The 23,585-nt window shown below is 38.1% G+C and overlaps 1 protein-coding gene across 1 annotated transcript; it reads right to left on the bottom strand.

Moving 5' to 3' along the window:
• Window positions 1-689: 689 nt before the first annotated feature.
• LOC149831788 (nuclear transcription factor Y subunit A-10-like) lies at window positions 690-22,561 on the bottom strand. The gene is made up of 6 exons (XM_090014131.1): window positions 22,427-22,561; window positions 21,449-21,725; window positions 5,176-5,306; window positions 4,963-5,031; window positions 3,235-3,375; window positions 690-1,539 (listed from the first exon to the last, which is right to left on the bottom strand). The coding sequence occupies exons 2-6, from the start codon at window positions 21,723-21,725 to the stop codon at window positions 1,153-1,155; spliced, it is 1,005 nt and encodes a 334-aa protein (XP_089870257.1). The 5' UTR covers window positions 22,427-22,561; the 3' UTR covers window positions 690-1,152.
• Between the last annotated feature and the right edge of the window lie 1,024 nt (window positions 22,562-23,585).

Below are 23,585 nucleotides of genomic sequence, written 5' to 3'. Positions count from 1 at the left end.
TATTTCACATCTGAATCCAAATTCAAATTAATCTATTTAGCCTTCCAGTTAGTCGAATATGGTATTGGCCATATGCGATCAAAATCTGAACGGTTTACATCCCTAATCCCATGGTATCACGATTGCTGCAACCCAACCAAATCTGCTATTACATATAAACCTAATTTTATACACATTCAAAATTTCCGTAACAGTTTCCATCAATTATTAGCAAGGCCCTTTTGATACATTTGTTGGTATGGTCGCATCTGTTATTATACCCACACTATGAACATTTTTCCATTAGATTCTGCGACAATCTCAAATTAAGTTCCTTGGGGTTGCAGGAAGACGAATATAAAAGCAAAGATAAAGCTCTACGTCCAAATCTAGGACTTATGGTCAGACACCTTTTTTTCTTAAATGATGAGGAATCTTCCTAAGGATGCAGGTCACTTAATGGGCCTGCCTCCCTACCAAATAAACCCCAGGTAGTCCACTGACTCTCATGCCTTACAGGAAACCGACCAGAGAAAGACGGTCAGACACCTTTTATTATGTCCAGGATCACATGCTGGAGAACAGCAAGGCTGGAAGCCAGAGGGAGGCTGTTCCACATTGGCAGCCAGTGAGACTGCCTCCTGTTATCTGCGATTGGCGCGACCAACTTGACAATGCAATAAACAGGCACAATATACTAAACTATTATTCATCAAACCACACCCATAACTTTATGAACTAATTAAGTATCAGCTTACACTAGTTTCTGTTTAGAAACACACCATCTTTCATCACATAGCATAACTAAACCAAGCCAAACCAAACGCTATATTCTTACACATCAAATCCTGATCAATAGGGCTTTACCTGCAAGGATATTTTAAATAAACCATGTTTTTTTCAACACCAAGGATCCTTGTGTCAATGACCAGGGACCATTGACCAAGAAATTCCTTAATGCGAACAAGCCAAGAATGATTTGCCTTTGAGGGCAACCTAATGGAATGATCAATCCCACGATCTGAAAATGCTGCAAAGTGAACAGACACTCATAATGTGGTGATTTCTCCATTGGTTGCTTCAAGGAGGAATTCCCGAAAAATAGAATCCTTCATTGGCTCAATGAAGGGAATCATATAAACTGAGAATACCTCCTTCATGGTCTTCCTGCTGTCATACTTTGAGAAGATCACAGCAGCTATCAGCTGCTGTGACCCAATTGCAAAGGATCCCATTAACCTGCCCACCATCCCTCACATTGGAGAGTGGCTGAAAAGCAGCAAATTGGATATGCTCAATCTGAACATGACTTGCATCTTCATGTGAGTAGACACTCGTCACCTCTGGCACAAACAGATTTAATCCATACTGGTCCTCTGCTGATTTTGAGTTCACAGTATCAGATCTCAGTGACCTTCCAGCCAGAGAAAATTTCCCACCATTTATCTCACCATAACTCCCCTCTTCTGCATGCTCCACCTTCTTAGTGTTCAGGAAGCGACCACCACGTCCTCTTGCACGACGCGTTGCATGAAGATGGCGTGATTCATGGAGATATGGCTGAAAAAAATGAGATTGAGAAAATCCAAAGTTCATGAAGTTATTCAGAACTCATGATTTGATTGCCTCTATGCCACATGAAAACCACATATTTTCTTTCCATAAACATGCTGGGCATGATGCATAACATGCATTTAAGTGATCTCTTAAAGCTTTCATGCAGATGGAGCATGTGTCATGGCTTCAAGGAATTTAAGCACATACAAGCACAAAGACTATAAAACATTTATTAAGGTTGAAGTAAGATGATGTCGTTATGCTTCCATCCCACACTTCTTGTCATGTTATAATATATTTGGATATTTCAAAACATATTGTGACTGGTTTGGATATTTCACATGAAATCTACTACCCAATGGGCATTTGAATATGTCAGTAGTCATATTGTGACTAGTTTGATTATTTGACTGCATTCTTTTATATATGAGGCCTTCTATAAATGTCCCTTTTACATACCTTAGAACCCTCTTTACAGCTTCAAAGACATTCTAGGTGCATGCATGAACTGTGATATTTGGTTAACCACATATACTGTCTGTCTGCCATGTAAGAGTTATGTATTATAAGACCCCCACAATGCTTCTATGCTATGTCACATGGGTGCGGGTGCGGGGGTGCGGCACTTTCAAAAAATAAATAAATAATATATATATATATATAAGGGGGGTCCGCAGGGGGGGCCGCCCCTGGCGGGGGTCCGCAGGGGGGGCCGCCCCTGGCGGGGGTCCGCAGGGCAGTGCCCCCCCCAAGATCTTTTTTTTAAATTCCGCAGCCCATTTCATAGGGAAAAATTAAAAAAAAAATCCAAAAAATGGACCAAAATGACTCTGGTGCGTTGACCGCACCCAGGGTCAGGTTGACCACACCGGGTGCCGCACCCGCGTCGCGTCGATGCGGGTGCGGCACCTGTCTGGCCGAATCCCTGTGACATAGCTTCTATGGTAGTCTGACCTATACAATAGCTTCCTTTCAACATAGGTTGAGCGGACATTCAATGCCACAGGGAGTTCTCATGGGTTTACAATTGCTGTTACCTATTCATTCTAGTAGATCAAGGGAATATCTGTGTTGCATAAGAGTCAACTGATCATTGTTTCTGTCAACTTTGATCCCAAGCAAAATATCATAACCCCAAGTCCCTCATCTAACATCTGTAATTTATCAGCCTTTGGACAAAAAATATGAGTCATTACCTTCAGTGATCACAATGTTATACACAGGCAACAATATGATAGTAATTCCATGTAATCCATAAGAAATGAAGAGAGTAGTCAACGCTACTTCGGATAAACCCATGAGGTCTTACCATACAACAAAAGCTATCAAACCATGTCCATGTCCTTGAAAGCTGGTGACGGTTTGGCAAAAATGATGACATCATTTATTCGTCATATTTGTGATAGGATTCCTGTTGCTTTTTCTAATCAAGAGCAACATGGTTCATTCATTTATGCCACAGTGTCATAATTATCTTAATTCTTAACATGGTCCTATTCATGTATGAGATTAAAAGCAGCCTCCAATTTTTCCATTAAGACATTCCTCAAAAAGTTTCTCCAAAATTAAGGTAACTTTGCAACAAAATAAATGTGTCTCAGCTATTCTAGAGATTGATTCTTGAAGGGTAGTAAACAGTAGATAAGAAAGCAGCAAAATTGGTTCTTGAAGGGAAAGGCACATTGAGTTGGTAAGTACCTTCCGAACCTTTACTAGTTTATTCTTTAAGGCTGCCTTTGCTCGAGATAATCTGCGTCGAAGAATTCCATGGTACTGCTTAGCATTAACATAAACATGCTCATCTTCTGTCATGTGCTGTGGCAGCAGCATTCTACCATGCTTCATAAAACACAAAAAAGGGAAAAAGAGAAGGAATAAACACTATGGTCAAATATTTGTTTAGAGATAGCTTATGTTGTTAAAGAGCTTGTAAAAACTCAATGCATACCTTCATAATTAGGGCTGGGAACCAGGCCGTGGTGCAAACCATTTGGGCCAATTTTTTGGGAACCAATGGGGCCAGCACATTGCTCACCCCTATTTAAGAGAATACTAGGTAGCACAAGATATGAATGGCCATATGTTTAAATAAAAAATACATAAAACATATAATATGCAACGGGTACTTCGAAATGCCCACCATACATGTGTTGACGCTGGTATTTCGAGGTGTTGGTGCTAGTGGCTTCTGGGTGCTACCACATATAGACATACTATATAACATATAAATACATTCTACAATTTTATAAATATGTTATATATTTTATGTTTTTAGCATGGCTCTTACATTTTAGTATAATGTATATTATGCTATTATGTGTGCAGCAGGCAACCCAGCTGCACCATACACCCTTTTTTGGTAAAACAACTATGTTGTACCACATACCAGCACCTGAACCTGTGACACACACACACACACACACAGAGTTACAAGTGTTCTGTTAGCGGAAATTACCAAAAGACAGTTTTTAAAATTTGTGTTACTTTTTAATGACAAAGAAGTTACATTTACTTTTCCTTAACTAAAGTTACCGAACCACTCTTGTTACTTTTTAAAGATTGTCACTTTTTACTTTTCCCTAAAAAAAGAGACTGCCCCCAAAAGTAACATAAAAATTCAAAACCACAACCAGCTTAAGGGTGTTTTAGCAATTTAAACTAGTTGAATACTCATAAGCCATAACTTCAAAGTCCAAAGTTCTATATTTAGATACAACCCCCCCCCCCCCCCCCCCACACACACACACACATATATATATATATATATATATATATATATATATATATATATATATATATATATATATATATAGGGAAATGGAAACCTACAAAATGGGTACAGTGCTAAATGAAACATGCTATTGGATTTCCAGTGTTTTTTTGAAATTCTGATGTGATCAATATGTTTGTTTTTATAGGAATCACTTCTTGGAGCATTTGATTCCGATGCATGGATAGGTTCTTATAAGATTTCAAAAATCAACGGCCTACAATTTTCATAAATTTTTTAGGCTTCAAATACCATTTTTCCATCCAAAATGCATGATCCAAGTGTCTATTTCTAATAAATGAATCATGCTGAACACATCTATGGGGTTGGAATTTCGAAAGAAAACACTGAAAATCCATTAGCATGTTTCATTTAGCACCGTGCCCATTTTGTAGGTTTCCATTTCCCTATATATATGTATGTATGTGTGTGTATCCTGCATAAATGATCACTCAAGGAAGATGTTGAAATGACATTATCTATAATAACGAATCAAAATGGTTAAGTACATCTAAAGATGAAAAGGGTAAGCTACACCCCCTTTGTAAATGTCATATAGCAGCCATCTTAAAAGAATTCATAGATGTGATAAACAAAAGCCTACAGAATATAAAGAATCATTTTACCCAAAAAAAGTAAAACTAAAAGCAACCCACCATTGCATGAGCCCCATAAGTTGCAATTAAGCCACAACATTGACCACTATGAGAACAGTTTGCATATACCTAAAAGTCATCATGACCAAACAATCAATAATCCTTTTTTATTTGAGAAATATTAGTAAGAAACAAGAAAAGGAAACAAGTCTAGCTATAGAAGGCATACAGAGAAAAAGAAAATCATGTTATAAAAGGATAGGAAGAAAATACCATTTGCCGATGCAGTCCAAATCCAAAACATGGCTGTTCTATAAATGCTGATGAGCAAATAGAAATTGTCCCATCTTGATGCTGATCCTTTTTATTTTTCATAGGATCCTTGCCATCACCTGGGCCAGAGTCTTTTAAAAAGTTTGAGTTCATACTTGCAAGGTAAAGTCAATAATCACTATATATAAATTAGCAGTTAAGAAGTAGAGAAATAACAAGCCAACTATCAGGCTTAAATCACATACAAGCATCGGAATACATGCGTCATACTTGAGAGACCCATAAAAATCATGTGTGTGTGTAGACTTGGAGGAGGAGCATGTTAAAATGTAAACTGTAATATATATATATATTATTTAATATTATTATATTTTCTTTTATTATTTTATTTTTCTATTTTTCTTTATTTTCTTTTTTAGCATCTAGTTCAATAGAAACTAGATATTTGATCCGGTCAAGTTCCTGTTGGAACTTGACTGTGCAAATAGCTGTTGGACTGTAGTCCAACAGCTATAATAAATGCTGTTGGACTATAGTCCAACAACTATAATAATAAATGTTGTTGGACTGTAGTCCAACAGCTATATTAAGAGACGTTGGAATCCAACGTCTCTTTTTGGAGAGCTCAAAATGAGCTCTCCTCTCTCTCCCATTGTTTTGTATATATAGGGGTGAACCCCTTCAATGTATACAACCATGCTTCTTAAGCATTTTGTTCATGAATAAAGTATTATTTATTTTTCAAGTGTTCTTCCCTTTATACCCTTTCAAGGGTCATGCTTGTAGTGTCTCCAATAGACACTTGTTTGTGAGTTATTTGTGCATTTGTTGAAGACCACCATTTCATTACATGGTATCAGAGCTACGAAATCCTTAGATCTTGAAGTGCTTCCGCCTCGATTTCCGTGCCACATTTACAAAAGGTGTTTCATCACCTTGTTCTTGGCTCAAGAAGATTTGTTTGAAGAAAGGCGAACTTGTGCTACAAAAAAATTGGTTTTGTATCCTCTCTTATTCCTTTGTCTAATCTTTTTCTTTTCTTTTTATTTTTCTCTCTCTCTCCTCCTATTTATTCCTCTCTTACCCTTGTAAAAGATGGATGACAATGATAAGATCACCATCATTCCTATGAAGCTAAATGATACTAACTATGTAATGTGGGCTTCGATTATGAAGCACCACATTTGGGGAAAAGGTTTATGGGGTATAGTGGATGGTTCCGATTTGGAACCTAAACTATCTCTTACCAAGAAAGAGGGTGATAAAGAGGTTCCTCTAACGGAAGAAGAGAAGAGTAAGGCGTTAGCCACTTATGAAAAGAAATGGAAAGAATGGAGGATAGGGCATGCAAAAATTATGTCATGGCTCATCAATAGCATAGACATTAAAAAATGCTCTAGTCTAGCTAAGTTTGAGCATGCCGATAAGGCTTGGGAATACCTCAAAAACATGTATTCCCTTAAAGATATTGCACATGTATGCAATTTACAAGATAAAGTTCGGACAATGACTCAAAAAGATAAAACTATTCGAGAATATTATAATGAGTTGTCCGAACTTTGGGAAGAGTTGGCTCTTCTTGAGCCCAAATGGCATTGTGCCGAAGACATCGAGCTTTGCCAAAAACAACTCGATATGGAACATTTCTATCAATTTGTGAATGGTCTAAGGCCGGCGTTTGAATCCACCAAATCAGCCCTTTTACATCGTGGAAAAATTTCTTCTATTGTTGATACTATAGAAGAGCTCACTATGGAAGAAAATAGACTTAGAAAAAGTACTCCAAAAGTTGATGATGACTCCGTTTTAGTTGTATCTAGACCGGGGAATCATACTCGTACTTACAAGCCGCCTCATTTTGGAAGGCAAAACGACGACTTTGATAAAAGAAAAGTTATTTGTCATCATTGTCATGAACCGGGGCACTATAGGCCTCAATGTCCAAAGTTAAAAAGAAGAGAAGAAAAAAGAGTTGCATCTGTTGAATCTGAGTCAAAAGATCAAGATGCACCTGTGTCTATGGCTCAACTGATGGAAATCCTTCAACCTCTTCTCAAAGGGGTATCCTCCTCAACCGAAGCCTCAACTGGAGCGGCAGTTGCATCTTTCTCCGGTCCAGGTAACTTTCCTTGGCTTTTAGATTCTGGTGCTTCTTTTCATATGACCCCAAATGTTAATAGTCTATCCGAATGTCTTAAAAATGACTCAAGTGTGTCAAAGGTTTTTACAGCCGATGGCACATCTCTCGAAGTAAAAGGAATAGGATGTTTTGAAAATCTTCAAAAATCCAAAAGATTTTTTATCCCAGAAGTTAGATATATCCCTAAACTTAATTTGAATCTCTTATCTGTCTCGCAAATATCTGATTATGGATGTAATATCTCCTTCTCTTCTCATGGTTGTTGGGTACAGGATCGCCAGTCAGGGAAGCTGATTGGGGAAGGCCACAGAGAAGGAGGACTTTATTACATGGACTTTTTGGAATTACCCAAGAATGCATTTTGTTATAATATTCAGAAATTAGAATTGGATTTATGGCACAAAAGACTTTGCCATCCTCATATGTCTAAAATTCAATATTTTCCAAGTTTGGAAAAATTTTGTAATTCTGAAAATTTTTCTTGTAAAGACTGCATTCTTGGCAAAATGAAAAGGTTACCATTTCTTAGTAGAACTTTTGTTTCCTCACGACCACTTGAGTTAATACATTCGGATGTTTGGGGCCCCGCACCAGTTATTTCCAAAGGTGGTTATACATATTATGTCATTTTTGTTGATGACTTTTCTAGACATACTTGGATTTATTTTCTTAAACATAAATCTGATGTCTTTGCTAACTTCCAAATATTTCATAAAATGGTTAAAAATAAGTTTCAAAATGATATTTCTGTTTTTCGCACTGATTCAGGGGGAGAATTTATGTCCAACGAATTCAAAGACCATCTCAATTTACATGGTATTACACATCAAAGATCATGTCCACACACTCCACAACAGAATGGCCTAGCCGAACGCAAACATCGGCACATTATGGAAAGTACTAGGACATTGCTAATTGCCACCTACCTCATTAATAGGATGCCATCTTCCTCATTAAAGAATACAACTCCAATAGAAAAGCTTGTTAATTTAACTCCAGATTATTCTAGATTAAGAGTCTTTGGATGCAAATGTTTTGTTTTCACCAACAGAAATGACAAACTCTCTCCTCGTGCAATCCCATGTGCCTTTTTAGGATATGCTGATAATAAAAAAGGCTACAGGTGTTTCGATTTTCAAAATGACAAATTATATGTGTCAAGAAATGTATCTTTTTTGGAAAAAGAAAGCTTCTTTGAATTTGAAAAATCCAAGGATGTCACTGAATACTCGTTTTTAATTGATCCAACTTCAAAATCCAATGAATGTGATGTTGGATGTGACCTTGACAATGATCAAAGTCCTATTGTTGTTGAAAATGATGATAATGAAGAGCAAATCCATAGGGATGTTAGTCTACAATATTCAAGACGTAGAGAGCAAAATCTTCCATGTGCATTACAAAAATACTCTGAAGTCTCACCTAGAAGAACGTCTAGAATCTCTAAACCTCCAAAAAAATTTGTGTCTTATGAATCTTTTTCACCCACGTATAGGGCCGCCATTGCATTAATACAATCATATGTTGAACCATCATCCTATTCTCAAGCAAAAAATCATATAGAATGGATAGAAGCCATGAAAATAGAATTGGATGCACTAGAAAAGGCCAATACTTGGACGATACAAGATATTCCTCCGGATAAGAAACCTATAGGTTGTAGGTGGGTATACAAAGTCAAAACCAAAAGTGATGGGACCCTGGAAAGATATAAGGCCCGTTTAGTAGCAAAAGGATATGCCCAAGAGTATGGCATCAATTATGAAGAAACATTTGCTGCTGTGGCCCGTATGACCACTGTTAGAACTTTAATAGCCTTGGCCTCCATTAGAACATGGCCTATATTTCAATTAGATGTCAAAAATGCTTTCCTGAATGAGAATCTCGTTGAAAAAGTATACATGGAAGCCCCACCTGGTATTAGTATCCCTAAGGGTAAAGCTCTTCGTCTAGAAAAAGCTCTTTATGGTCTTAAACAGGCTCCAAAAGCCTGGTATGACCGATTTAGTCATGTTATGCTTGATATTGGTTTTCAACCTTGTTTAACTGACACTGCTTTGTTTGTTAAGAAATCTGATGCAGGCATCATTATTCTTCTTCTCTATGTGGACGATATGATCATCACTGGAGGCGACAAACAGGGAGTTGCAAATATCAAATCTCTTCTTAAAACTCACTTTGAAATGACTGACTTAGGTTTATTAAGATATTTTTTAGGCATTGAAGTTGCTTATTCCCCTCGGGGGTATTTGATATCTCAATCTAAATTTGCTCTTGATATCGTTTTCAGGTCTGGTATTACAGATGATAAGAAAGTAGACACTCCAGAAGTTGTCAATGTTAAAATGAAAATTGATGATGGAGAACTTCTTGATGATCCTACTCCTTATAGACAGCTTGTTGGAGCTCTTTCTTATCTTTCCATTACTAGGCCAGATATAACTCATGCGGTTCATACAGTCAGTCAGTTTCAGCATGCTCCCACCTCCGTGCACATGGGAGCGATTTTGCGTATTATTAGATACTTAAAATCCTCTCTTTCACGAGGACTCTTCTTGTCTGCTTCATCTTCATTAAATTTAATTGCATATACTGATGCTGACTGGGGAGGTGATCCCAATAATAGACACTCAACTACTGGTTTTTGTGTGTTCTTAGGTGAAACCTTAATTTCGTGGAGGTGCAAGAAGCAGCAAAAAGTCTCTCTTTCCTCCACCGAAGCTGAATACAGAGCCATGGCAACCACCACTATGGAGGTTGTTTGGCTCAGACGATTGCTAGCGGATATGGGAGCTAAAGCAACGCAAGCTTCAAAGATGTGCTGTGACAACAAAAGTGCGATCTACATTGCAAGCAACCGGACATTCCATGAGCGTACTAAACACATTGAGATGGACTGTCACTATGTCAGAGAGGAATACTTACATGGAACCATTGATCTGCCATATGTTACATCAGAATATCAATTAGCAGACTTCTTCACCAAGCCTCTCGCTGCTCCCAGATTTCACTTCCTCTTAGACAAACTTTTGCTCATTGTACCGTAAGTTTGAAGGGGAGTGTTAAAATGTAAACTGCAATATATATATATATATATTATTTAATATTATTATATTTTCTTTTATTATTTTATTTTTCTATTTTTCTTTATTTTCTTTTTTAGCATCTAGTTCAATAGAAACTAGATATTTGATCCAGTCAAGTTCCTGTTGGAACTTGACTGGGCAAATAGCTGTTGGACTGTAGTCCAACAGCTATAATAAATGTTGTTGGACTATAGTCCAACAGTTATAATAATAAATGCTGTTGGACTGTAGTCCAACCGCTATATTAAGAGACGTTGGAATCCAACGTCTCTTTTGGAGAGCTCAAAATGAGCTCTCCTCTCTCTTCCACTTTTTTGTATATATAGGGGTGAACCCCTTCAATGTAATGTACCATGCTTCTTAAGCATTTTGTTCATGAATAAAGTTTTATTTATTTTTCAAGTGTTCTTCCTTTTATACCCTTTCAAGGGTCATGCTTGTAGTGTCTCCAATAGACACTTGTTTGTGAGTTATTTGTGCATTTGTTGAAGACCACCATTTCATTACAGAGCAGATATGTGCGATGCATGTTTACCACCATCATCATCAAGATGAAGTCTTCTCCATCAATATGAAGCCAGCTTTGCAAGTCACTTATTTCAAGTAGCTTACTCCAAAATGTTCAACATCTATGTCACATGGGTGCGGGTGCGGGCACGGGTGCGGGTGTGGGTGCGGGGATTCGGCACTTCCAAAACACTCGGGTGCGGGGGTGCGGCAGGGGCAAAATTGTAAAATATATATATATATAAAGGGGGTCAGCAGCTGTCTGTCAGTTGTTGCAGCTGTCAGCATTACTTTTTTTTTTAAAAAATTCGCAGCCCATTTGGGCAAATTTTTTAAAAAAAAAAATCCAAAACAAGAATGTACTTAAATGATCCTGGGTGCGGTCAACGCACCCAGGATAGGGTTGACCGCACCCGGTGCCGCACACGCACCCGCGTCGAGTCGCGTCGACGCGGGTGCGGCACCCTGCTAGCCGAATCCCTGTGACATAGTTCAACATTTATTTCCTTAAATCCTTTATGAGCCTTCTCCTTCTGACTGCATTAAATCACCCATTCAAGCAGTGAACATTTCAAATCTCCACTTTTAAATGCCCAAACCATCTCAACATTGTTGGCTTGGGTCCATTGACAATGATCACTACCGTGATTCAACCAGGAAACGTCTGATGGTCAACAATCTGCATTTGTATTGAAAAGCATTATACCAGCCTATTAGGTGGATGTTTCATGTGTTATGATTTGGAATGATGACACTATCTTTTCTATGTACTAAGCAATCAGAAGCTTGACTTTCTCCTGCCTAGTAACTAACTTATGGAATGTAAGTGGGAATCTTAACATCATTCATATCTTTTAACTGAAAATTGTGCCTCATAAGTAGTTTGTCATCAATAAGGATGGATGAGATGCACCGAACCCTAGGTAGAGAGAGAGAGAGAGACGGCTGCACAAGAAGCAAACTCGTTAACACAATTAGGGCAGCTACTCTCTATGTTAAATAGAGAGAGGCCAAAAAGAATAAATTACATCTAAGTCCATTATTAAATAAAACTTCAAATAATCTCTAATCTAAGAAGGCTTAAACTTAAAACCACCTATTCTCAACACTCCCCCTCAAGCTGGAGCATAGATATCAATCATGATCAGCTTGTCACAACATTTTGAGAAATTTGGTCTAGCAAGAGGCTTTGTAAACATATCTGCAACTTGGTCTTCTGACTTTAGATATTTGGTAGTGATATGACCAGCTTGAACCATATCTCTTACATAGTGGCAATCAACTTCAATGTGCTTTATTCTCTCATGAAAGACAGGATTGTTCGCTATATATGTTGCAGCCTTGTTATCACACATCATGGTCATAGGAGAGGAAACCTTCACCTGAAGATCATGAAGAACAATATGAACCCACATCAATTCAGCAGTTGTTTGGGCCATAGCCCGATATTTTGATTCTGCACTCGACCTAGAAACCACATTTTGTTTCTTACTTCTCCAAGAAATCAAGTTGTCTCCCAGAAACACACAGAATCCTGTGGTAGATTTTCTATCCACTACAGATCTTGCATAGTCAGCATCAGAATAGGCCACTATCTCCAGAGTTCCACCTTTTCTGAACAATAACCCCTTTCCAGGAGAAGATTTTAGATATCTGAGAATCATTATAGCTGCATTCCAGTGTACCTCAGTTGGTTTGTCCATAAACTGACTAACTTTGCTTACTGCTAAAGCAATATCCGGCCTGGTCACAGCTACATACAGTAGCTTCCCTACTAGGAAGCGATAACTTTTGCTATCAACTGGTTTTGACCCTTCTTCAAACAACTGAACTTTATGGTCCATGGGAATATTTGCTGGTTTAGCTCCCAACATTCCTGTTTCCTTTAATAAGTCAAGAACATACTTCCGTTGAGACAAAACCATCCCTTCACGGCTCCTGGCAACTTCTATACCCAGAAAATATCTAAGTGAACCAAGGTCTTTTGTAACAAAGTGTTTTTGAAGATGAGCCTTTGTGGCTTCAATAGCTTTCACATCATCTCCTGTAAGAATGATGTCATCCACATATACCACCATAACAACTATGCCAGAGTTAGTTTTCTTGATAAATAGTGTATGATCTGCTGCTGACCTAGTAAAGCCAAAGCGTGACATCACTTCAAACAACTTTTGAAACCATGCACGAGGACTTTGTTTCAAGCCATAAATCGCCTTTCTCAATCTACACACCTTCTGACACTCCCCCTCAACCTCGAATCCTGGAGGTTGTTGCATGTAAATAGTCTCAGATAGATCCCCATATAGAAATGCATTTTTCACATCTAATTGGTACAAGCTCCAACCATGCTGAACAACTACTGAGAGAACAAGACGAATGGTACCCATCCGTGCAACAGGAGAAAACGTTTCAAAGAAATCAATACCATATGTCTGAGTATACCCTTTTGCTACTAATCTGGCCTTGTACCTTTCAATAGAACCATTAGATTTGTACTTTATTGTATATACCCATTTACATCCAACAATATCAGCATCTGCTGGGAAATCAACTAGATCCCATGTATGCTGAGATACTAAAGCATCCATTTCTTCTTCCATGGCCAGCTTCCAGCGGTTATCAATCTCTGCCTGTTGATAGTTCAGAGGAATAGTTTCAGCAGATAAGGCTGAAATAAAAGTTTTCATCTGATTTCCAATTCTGGCATCGAAGACAAAATGAGATATGGGATATAAGGTACATTGTCGTGTCCCCTTGCGTAGAGCAATAGGCCTGTTATCATCATCATGAAGATCACTATTGTCAGTAGAACTTACTTCAGGGGAAGAAGAAGATGAAGGCACTTGCGGAGGTGGAGCTCTACGCACATATACCAATGGAGGATTATTAAATCTAGAAGATGATGAAGTTTGGTTCGGTAATGAGGGCACAGATTCCAAAGGAAAATGAGGTATAGGTAATGGAAAAGACTCAGCTGGATCAACCTGCAGCGGGGAACCGGTACTAGAGTAATATGGAGTGGATTCCAAGAAAGATGCATCCGCACTGACATACTCTCGGCGAAAAATAGGATCATAACATCGATATCCCTTTTGATTTTTGGGATAGCCTATAAATATGCATTTTGTAGCTTGAGCAGCTAATTTATCACGGTCAGGGCCAAGTTTGTGTACAAAACAAACACATCCAAATATTTTTGGTGAGAAAGAAAAGAGTGGGGCATTAGGTTTTAGGATATATAATGGAATTTGATCACCCACAGAAGACGAAGGCATGCGGTTGATCAGATAGCAAGCTGTGGTAATCGCATCACCCCAGTATAACGCAGGAACATTAGATTGAATCATAATGGTCCGGGCAACATCAAGCAAGTGCCGATGTTTTCGCTCAGCCACCCCATTTTGTTGAGAGAAGTTTGGGGTTGAATGCCATGATCTTGGTAAAATTGTAACAGACCTTTTGATTTAAACTCAAGAGCATTATCGGTGCGAACAATCTTGACAATAGATTCAAACTGAGTTTTTATTTCAAGAATTAAGGATTTGATAATACTTGGAACTTCAGATCGTTCTTTTATTAAAAACACCCATGACAACTTAGAGAAATCATCAACAATAACAAGATAGTAACGACACTGAGTCCTAGTAGGAATCTTACTAGGACCCCATACATCTGCATGAAGAAGTTCAAAAACTTTATTACTAGACTGACTTTGACTCGAAGGGAACGAACTTCGATGATGCTTACCCAACTGACATGCTTCACACTGAAATGATGTAGTGGAAGGAATTTGAGGAAAGACCGAATGAAGCTTTGACAATGAAGGATGACCAAGGCGACGATGCCACTGAACATGACTGAATGAGTGTTCCACTGCAGCATGAACATTACCCACTGGATTATGTAGGTAGTAGACTCCATTTTCTTCATAGCCGCCACCAATCTTCTTCCCTGTCAGCAAATCCTGAAAATGACAACCCATCGGATCAAATATTACTCTACAATTTTGTTCTTTTGTAAGGCAACTAACAGAGAGTAAACTTTGAGGAAAGTTTGGAGCATGAAGAACATTTTTCAACTGTAAGGAGGAGGATATAGAAATATTTCCCTGACCAACAACCGGGGAGGAACTCCCATCAGCTAATGAGACTCCTTGATGAACAGTAATATCCTTTAGATCTGAAAAAACAAGTGAATTTCCACACAAGTGTCTGGATGCACCAGAGTCAATAATCCACTTACTGTCAGTCGGATGAAGATGATTTCCTGTTGAGTAGGCAACACCCGCTACAGAAGGAGTGGAAATCAAAGGGCGAAGAGCTATCAACTCATCATATTCAGCACGACTGAGGGTGATACTTGTAATGAAATGGTGGTCTTCAACAAATGCACAAATAACTCACAAACAAGTGTCTATTGGAGACACTACAAGCATGACCCTTGAAAGGGTATAAAGGGAAGAACACTTGAAAAATAAATAATACTTTATTCATGAACAAAATGCTTAAGAAGCATGGTTGTATACATTGAAGGGGTTCACCCCTATATATACAAAACAATGGGAGAGAGAGGAGAGCTCATTTTGAGCTCTCCAAAAAGAGACGTTGGATTCCAACGTCTCTTAATATAGCTGTTGGACTACAGTCCAACAACATTTATTATTATAGCTGTTGGACTATAGTCCAACAGCATTTATTATAGCTGTTGGACTACAGTCCAACAGCTACTTGCACAGTCAAGTTCCAACAGGCACAGTCAAGTTCCAACAGGAATTTGACTGGATCAAAATATCTAGTTTCTATTGAACTAGATGCTAAAAAAGAAAATAAAAAAATAGAAAAAGAAAATAATAATAAAAATATAATAATATTAAATAATATATATATATATATATTGCAGTTTACATTTTAACAATACTGTCACTTGCAGAGATATTATCATGTACATTTGTTGCCTTGAGAGTATTAACATTTGCTTTAGGAACATATGACTTTGAAGAAGAAGAGGTTGGCCGACCATGTTTATCCCAGCAACGATCTTCTAAATGTCCAGATTTTCTACAGAATGTACATTGAAGCTTTCTTCTGCCTCTCATACCTCGTCCACGACCTCGTCCTCTGATATTCTGAATATTTTCATGCTCATAACCAGAGGAGACAACTAGAGCAGATGACTGGGTCACAGGCTGTGATTGTGGAAGAGAGATCGCAAGTCTACTCAGGCGATTGTATGCATCAGCAAGAGTGGGTACATCTGGACTTTTGCAACAGAGAATTCTGAAGATAAGCCTATAAGAAACCGAGCAACCATAGTCTGTTCTTGATGATCCTTCTGCTTCGAACAACAAAGAGTCCTGTGAGCATTGAGTCTTTCAAACGCAGCTTTTACTGATGCATAGTACTGGGCCAAGGTCTGATCTCCCTGCTGTAAATTATATATCTCTTGTTCGACTTGCAGGATACGACTCACATTAGTCTCTTGTGAATACGTATCTCGAAGATTGTCCCACATCTGTTTGGCTGTATTATAGTAAATTAAACCATCTGCAATATGGGTTTCAACACTATTCATGATCCATGACATAACTATGTCATTATCTTCATCCCAAGTAACGTATTTTCCCACCTTTTTAGTGGGTTCGTTTTCCAACAAAATATGTTTTCTACGATGTCCAGACACCGACATCATAAAAGTTCTGGACCACCTGGCATAGTTAGTTTCATTCAACCTTATAGAAGAGCCGTACGAGAAGGGATTGGCAAAAGCCTTATACTCTCCAATATGTTCAATTTTGGAATCACATTTCGAAGTTTCACCCATACTGAATATTTAATTCTATTTCAGCCAAAAAAAAAATCAGATTTACCCACTTGAATAGCAGGTTTTATAATCCCAGCAGCCACACCAGAGATAAAATCTTGACAAGCTTCAAGCAGCACATAAAATAGCGTGTGTGACAATCACGCATCAGCCAAAAACGACGACCAACATCTATACTCAACACAGAATCCCACGACAATAAAAAACTTTCACATAAACAAGATATTTTTTCAACACAGCAGAGAAACACGCTTGTTGTTTCCACGACAGAACGACAGTAAAAAAAAAAACTTCCACACGAACAGGATAATTTTCAACACAGCAGAGACTCACGCTTGCTGCTTCCACGACATGAGCACAACTAAAACTAACATGCTTCTTTCACAGCATGAAAAAAACAAATCACGACAGCATGAAAAAAAAAATCACGGCAGATGCTGAAATCACGACAGATGCTGAGATCACGACAGATGCTGAAATCACGACAGTTGTAAATCATGACAGCTGCTGCTGAAATCATATTGATAGATGTTGTAACTCACAACATGGGAAAAAAAAATTCACGACCCAGCAGGTAATCACGGCAGATGCTGAAATCACGACAGCTAAAGAAGGAAGCTCTGTAAATCACGACAGCTAAAGAAGGAAGCTTATTTTTTCAAGGGACACGAAAAAAAAAATCACGGCAGCAGCACATCTCGATCACAAATAGCAGCACATACAATCTGTTATAAGCTGCCAAACCCAAAAATCATGGCAGGTGGAACTCAAGAGCTCAAGGGTTACGACTGCCAGACCTGAAGACACACACCCACGATGCTCCCTTAGATCTGATGACAGATCTGGGTCATGACCTTGGTCAAATCCCAGATCTGTTATCAGATCTTACAAAAAAAAACAGCTGACCTGATTTGAGTATATAATTTTTTTTTTCTCGTAGGTGTAGATCAATCGTAGATTGATCACGATCGATCACGCTCCCACGATCGACTGCTCTGATACCATGCTAAAGGATGGATGAGATGCACCGAACCCTAGGTAGAGAGAGAGAGAGAGAGAGAGACGGCTGCACAGGAAGCAAACTCGTTAACACAATTAGGGCAGCTACTCTCTATGTTAAATAGAGAGAGGCCAAAAAGAATAAATTATATCTAAGTCCATTATTAAATAAAATTTCAAATAACCTCTAATCTAAGAAGGCTTAAACTTAAAACCACCTATTCTCAACACTTTCAATAATAAAATTATGAAGACTGAAATAACCTATAACATTTTTATTTTGGTCGTGTTTCAAGATCCGGGCTAGATAGAAGAAAACTGATGAAGTTTATGAGTTCAACTCATTCAATTGAAAAGGCTAAGCTTTCTAAAGCAAGAAAACTGAAGTTCATAATCCTTGGCATTCATGTCTTGGACAGTTTCTTGGATATTCATCCAACCATCTTTTTCAGTTCTCAAATATCAATATTAATCAAGGTTGCCAGACTAGGAAGCGGAAGCGGGAAGCGAGAAATTAAAAAAATATATATAAGAATTGAATGGGAATTAAAATGGAATGCAAATAAAAACTAAAATAAAAGTTACTATTCATACATTTCATGATTTTTTAGTGTAAGAATCAAATTTTTAACAAAATCTAAAAAAGATGACTGCCAATTTAGAGAAAGTGCATGGAAGTGAGTGTGAAGTGTGAGGAAACACATAAAAAACATGAAAAGTAGAGTGAAAAAATATATAAGAAGAATAGATGAAGCGTGTGGAAAACATAGGAGAAGCGTGGGAGAATCGAGATTCTCATCAACTTTTGGAAGCGAGGTGTATTGCGCTTCCAAAGCAAGTTTTCAGGAAGCAGGCTTCCCACCTATCTAAGAAGCTTCCGGTAACTCTGGTGTTAATCTCCTTAACAATAGCTAAATGATTTCACTTACCTTATAAGAGTAAGGAAGTTTTCTTAGCATAAAATAATTTCATATGAATGATGTCACATAATTGAGTTCCTAATTAAAAAAATTTGACCAACTACAGAAGGAAGTTTACTGTCAAAGGTGAAAGCTTCCTTGAAACATTAAGCCATGTAGAGTGATGCCTCAAGAAAGTGGAGTTCAAGGATCAAATACCATCATCTACTGAAGGGAAATCATTCATGTCTTCTTGGATCATTTTTTTTTTCATAATGAAAAACCACCATTATGGTTCAGACGTCCTGTTATGGAATGAGAGCTGCCACATTGACTGTGGTCCTGTTTCATTGTCCATGGTGTAAAGCTCCATGAGTACTTCCCCCTTGCCCACCGGGGATCCTGTTGGATTCGAACTGGTGGCAAGGGACACACCCCAGGTATTGGACCCACGACATCATTCAACTTGAATGTCTTAAGCCAACCCACCTAAATAATGCCAATTGCCAAATGATATCTAAATAGTGCCTTTCTGAGTGCATATTGCATAAACAGGTTACTGATACACAATGTGTTATATCCTTTAATAGGAATAACACAAGAAAATCCAGTGATAGTTCTCTCTTTTCATTTTAGGATTTGTATAGGTCATCCATGAATTCTTGGATGGTGATGTTATGTTATGAAAATAGAATTTGGAAATGATAAGGTTGTCTCATGTATATATGTCATATCCATAACCAACCCAAAGGTGAAGAGAAAAGGATATTATGCATCAACTAATATCCCTCTGCTTAAAAACATTATAGTTTCAACAGGATGCAACTAAGGTAGAGTAGAATAAACTTGAATTCCCATAAATCCTAAACAAGAATTTCCTTGATGAAACATTTATCAACAAATTATAATAGTATAACTTTGGGAATCACAATAGAATGCCATGCCATACTATAGGATATTCTTGATACATACAAACATAAATACTTACATATGTATAGTCTATGTGTATGTGTGTGCCAAAACCAATATTTGAGTAACTGAGTTGTGTCTATCAGATGTAATGGTATTACTATAATTCTATATGTCATCATTGCATCCAAGTATTCAACTATTAATTCACATTCTTCTCTTTGGAGAAATGTAAAAATCATTGTGATGGCATTAGACTTATGCATCATGAGAGGTTGAGGAAAACCAAGAAGAAATGGCATTTCATCTGGGAGGAACTACTGGGATTAGTCTGCAGCTCACCCAGGGACCAGCCAAATAAACTTGTACATCAATGGTGCAACCAGGTTCTCATCTCTTGAAGGAAACTCTAAACCCTAAACCCTAAAAAGTTGGAGAAATCAGTTTTAAGAAATTTATTTTTTCTTTAAGATGGTCAGGAGTTGAATCAAATATAACTACTTGCTATCATGTTTGTGCACCAAATCCAGTATTGGACAAGAGAACTGGACTAGCTACGCTTTCTTAAGGAGTTAGGAAAACCTAACAAATTTTAGTATCCACTATTAACAGACATAATTAAAAAAAAAGGCTCTTTTCACTGCAACAATAATAAATATAAACTAGCATGCTGTGACAACTTCATCCCTATCTTGCAGCAGTGAAAACTTCATCCCTATCTTGCAGCAGTGAAAGAAATAGACTAAAAAAGAGAAAATTACCCTGAATTCCTGAAACAAACAAGACCAATGAAGGATAGGCAATAGATAGAGATGACAGAGGTGCATCTCAAAATAAAGAAATGGCAGGTAAGCAACAAAAGAGCAGATATCAAGAACCCTCATATTTAAAGGGTCAGTCACAATTTGGATAGAAAACAAGCAAAATGATTTGCATCAATGAACATGTGGGAGAAAAAAATCCCAAGTTTAAGCTTGGACTTTCTTGATTTCATCCATTCCCCTCGATGCCATGGAAGCTCTCCCACCCATAAATATAAAGAAATTACATTCCTTCCCTTAAGATTAAAAAGCACATGGAAGACATGAATATATATTTAAGAAAGTCAAATAAGCATGTAGCCATGGTCCCAGAAACAATGATTCCGCACTGTGACAAATTTAATGTTCAGAAGCATAAAGAGATGATTAGTTCAAATAGCACTGAAACTGACAGCTCAATGTGCTGTTATGAAACCAGCCTGGTGGTGGTTATCAGATAAACTTTTTGGCTGATAGAATTTTTACAGTGCAATGCATTTTAAATTTTAAGTTAACCATTGGCAAATTGACCAGTCTGACACTGAAACAGAGACCCTTAATCTTTTAACGACACAATAAATGTACAATTGAAGATATAGAAGAACACTAAGAAGATGTTCTAACAATGGTTAAGAAAAAAAAAGAACCCTAAACAGCAGAATATCATGGTCAATAAGCTGAAGTGGATAAATTACTTCTTTAGCGATATGAAAACTTCTCCAACTCGGTACCATGGGGTTGAATGTGATAGTTCGGTGAAATCATATTATTTCAATCAAGGAGACAGATTAGATGACAAATTCACATCAATCCAGGGTTATCCCCTTGCTTGGCCATAAAAGAAGTTAAAATAAGAAGAAGAGAGAGAGAGAGAGAGAGAGAGAGAGAGAGAGAGAGAGAGAGAGAGAGAGAGAGAGAGTACAAACATAAATTTTCAAGGCAGCTGAAGGAACTCTTTTTGCCACAACATGAAAAAAACATCAGAGCCTTTGAAGGTCAATTTCACTTCCATTATTGTCATCATTCAGATTCCTTTTCAAGGATGATTATATTTGTAACTACAAATTTTCATATCGGCGCCTCATAAAAAAGAAAAGGAAGATTGGTCAATACCGACTGCTAGAGATCTTTTTGCAGCATCCCAGATGCCTTTCTCCGGGTTCAACCAAGCATAACCTTGCATTAGAGTGTGCTGTGCGGGCAGGGGCATGCTTGAGGGTTGGGCACCTTCAAGAGGTTGGTCAGGGAAGGACTTCAACCGATTGAAAGATTCATGGCTGGCCACTTGAGAACCAAAGGCACTCCACCATGGTACCAAAGGAACTGGGGAGGATTGTACTTTAGTAACCTGGGGAAAACTCCCTTGATTTTTGTTCAGTGCTGCCTGCATCTTTAATGCTCCTCAGAATAAACCACAGACAATTTTGGTGAGTAGCCTTTAGATGACATATACTATTCCACAAAAGAAGGTCTGGATTTGAGGTTTATTCCAAAATTCACACCTTCAAACAGGTAAAAATTTGCGTATGGCATGACATGTGCATCTAAAAATTATAAAATCAGAAACCCCATAAGGCAGAAGCCATCAGTAATCAGCAGACAACTTTCTCCAGCCAGTTTTTAGGCATTCCATTCAATAGCAAGTCTCTGTGCCTCTTTACTGCCACTAAGAAAGAAACCAAACTACTGGAGTTCAAGAAATCAAAGTGCCAAAGACAGCAAACTGTCCTGATGGCAACAACTCATTAGATATCGGTGGGGGGTCTACACATCAAAATAAACACGACCTCTAAAAAAACGACCTTTTAACCCAGACACAGTGAGGAACAAAGTTCTCAAAACAGACATAAAAGAACAGAACCCAAAGCACAACCGTCAGGTCCATCCATCTAAATATAGATGGTCGAATGATTTAATACTCCATCCCAAGGAAAAAGAAAAGAAAAGTTGGGCACTTCACTGTTGAAAAAGTTTACCAGGGCATCAATGAAAGAAAGGGAAGCATTTTTTACAGCATAAAGAGTTAATTTCAACATCATATAAGCCACGATACTCAAGAAAAATATCACAAGATTCATCACTTTAGCTAACCTCCACAGCAGATTTAAACGCATTGGCTTCGGCCGTGTTCACTGTTCAAGCCTCCACAATGAGAAGCCTAGCTCCAATGCACCAGGAAATGGCCGCAGAGAGAGAGAGAGAGAGAGGGCCGTTCGATCCCTCGCCCTCCACAGCTTTCTTTATTACACGTACTGTTGTTTGACGGATCCGATAATATGGGTGGTGGGTACGCGGTTCAGGATTTGCATGCGTACACCTCGTATCAATGTGGCGGCGAGGAGTGGCGTAAGTGCCGGCATGGGACACTTGGTTATGGAGTGCTGACATAGTAAAGTGACTGTTCTCCCCCAAGTTCCAACCCAACTTTTGGCACGACCGTTATAGAGTGTAGATGGTTGACCGTTGAACTGCTTGAAACCCCGTAGACTTGCAAACAATCAGTTTATAGTTTAATCTCTCTCTCTCTCTGCCACTTTATTCCACCTTTAAGGGCTATAATGTGTATGTGCCTGGCTCGATATGTACATATAGAGCGAAAAGATTGCCGCGATACAAAGTGGATGAAATAAGATAAATATCCACCAATCTTTTTTTTTTTATAGTCAAGACTCAAACCCCTACCAGTTCATTTCACTATAATCATAAAAGTGCACAAAAAAACACCCTTCATTTAGTGGGTGGGGGTGATGTTGGTCATCCCCTCTAGCTAGTATTGCTAGATGTTTAAGCAAAAAATGAGATTTACAATAGTTGTAGTTAACTTTAATCTTATCAAAATTGTACAAAACCCGTATAAGTTCCATAGGTGAATTATTGGTTCTTCTTCCTTCTAGCACCTTCTTTTAAGTCATAAGCTAAACCGACTCGGCTGGTTTACACAATGACTTTCTGTTACTCTCCTATTCTTTAGGATGGTATGCCAAGCACTCCATTCCCTTTCCTCCACCTTTCCCTCTAGGGTGAAACAACCCGCCTCCACTATGTGGCCTCCATTGTTGGGTACCGTGTATCACGTGTCAAACTTCTTGGAAGATGCTTTGAAAACTGACTTTAATCCATTCTCCAAGGGGAATCCCAACACGGTAGATGCCTCTCTTTCCTTTTCCTCCATAACATCCACACTACTAAGTGAAAAAGAAATGTCTCAACTTATTTGGATTCTCTTTTCTTTGAACTTCCTCCCTATCCA

The sequence above is a fragment of the Nuphar pumila genome, chromosome 7 (genome assembly GCF_984573655.1).
Source record: "Nuphar pumila chromosome 7, dmNupPumi1.hap1.1, whole genome shotgun sequence".
Taxonomy (NCBI): domain Eukaryota; kingdom Viridiplantae; phylum Streptophyta; class Magnoliopsida; order Nymphaeales; family Nymphaeaceae; genus Nuphar; species Nuphar pumila.
The sequence above is the reverse complement of the archived record's forward strand: the minus strand, read 5'-3'. Positions and strand labels throughout refer to the sequence as shown.

What these genes read in the sequence shown, in the direction of transcription:
- LOC149831788 (XM_090014131.1), bottom strand. Translation starts at nt 21,725, where the DNA reads ATGCAGGCAGCACTGAACAAAAATCAAGGGAGTTTTCCCCAGGTTACT. An exon ending in AAAAAGATCTCTAGCAGTCG is followed by an intron (nt 5,307 to 21,448) that starts GTATTGACCAAT and finishes ACTTTTTAAAAG; the next exon opens with ACTCTGGCCCAGGTGATGGC. An exon ending in AACTAGTAAAGGTTCGGAAG is followed by an intron (nt 1,540 to 3,234) that starts GTACTTACCAAC and finishes CATTTTTTTCAG; the next exon opens with CCATATCTCCATGAATCACG.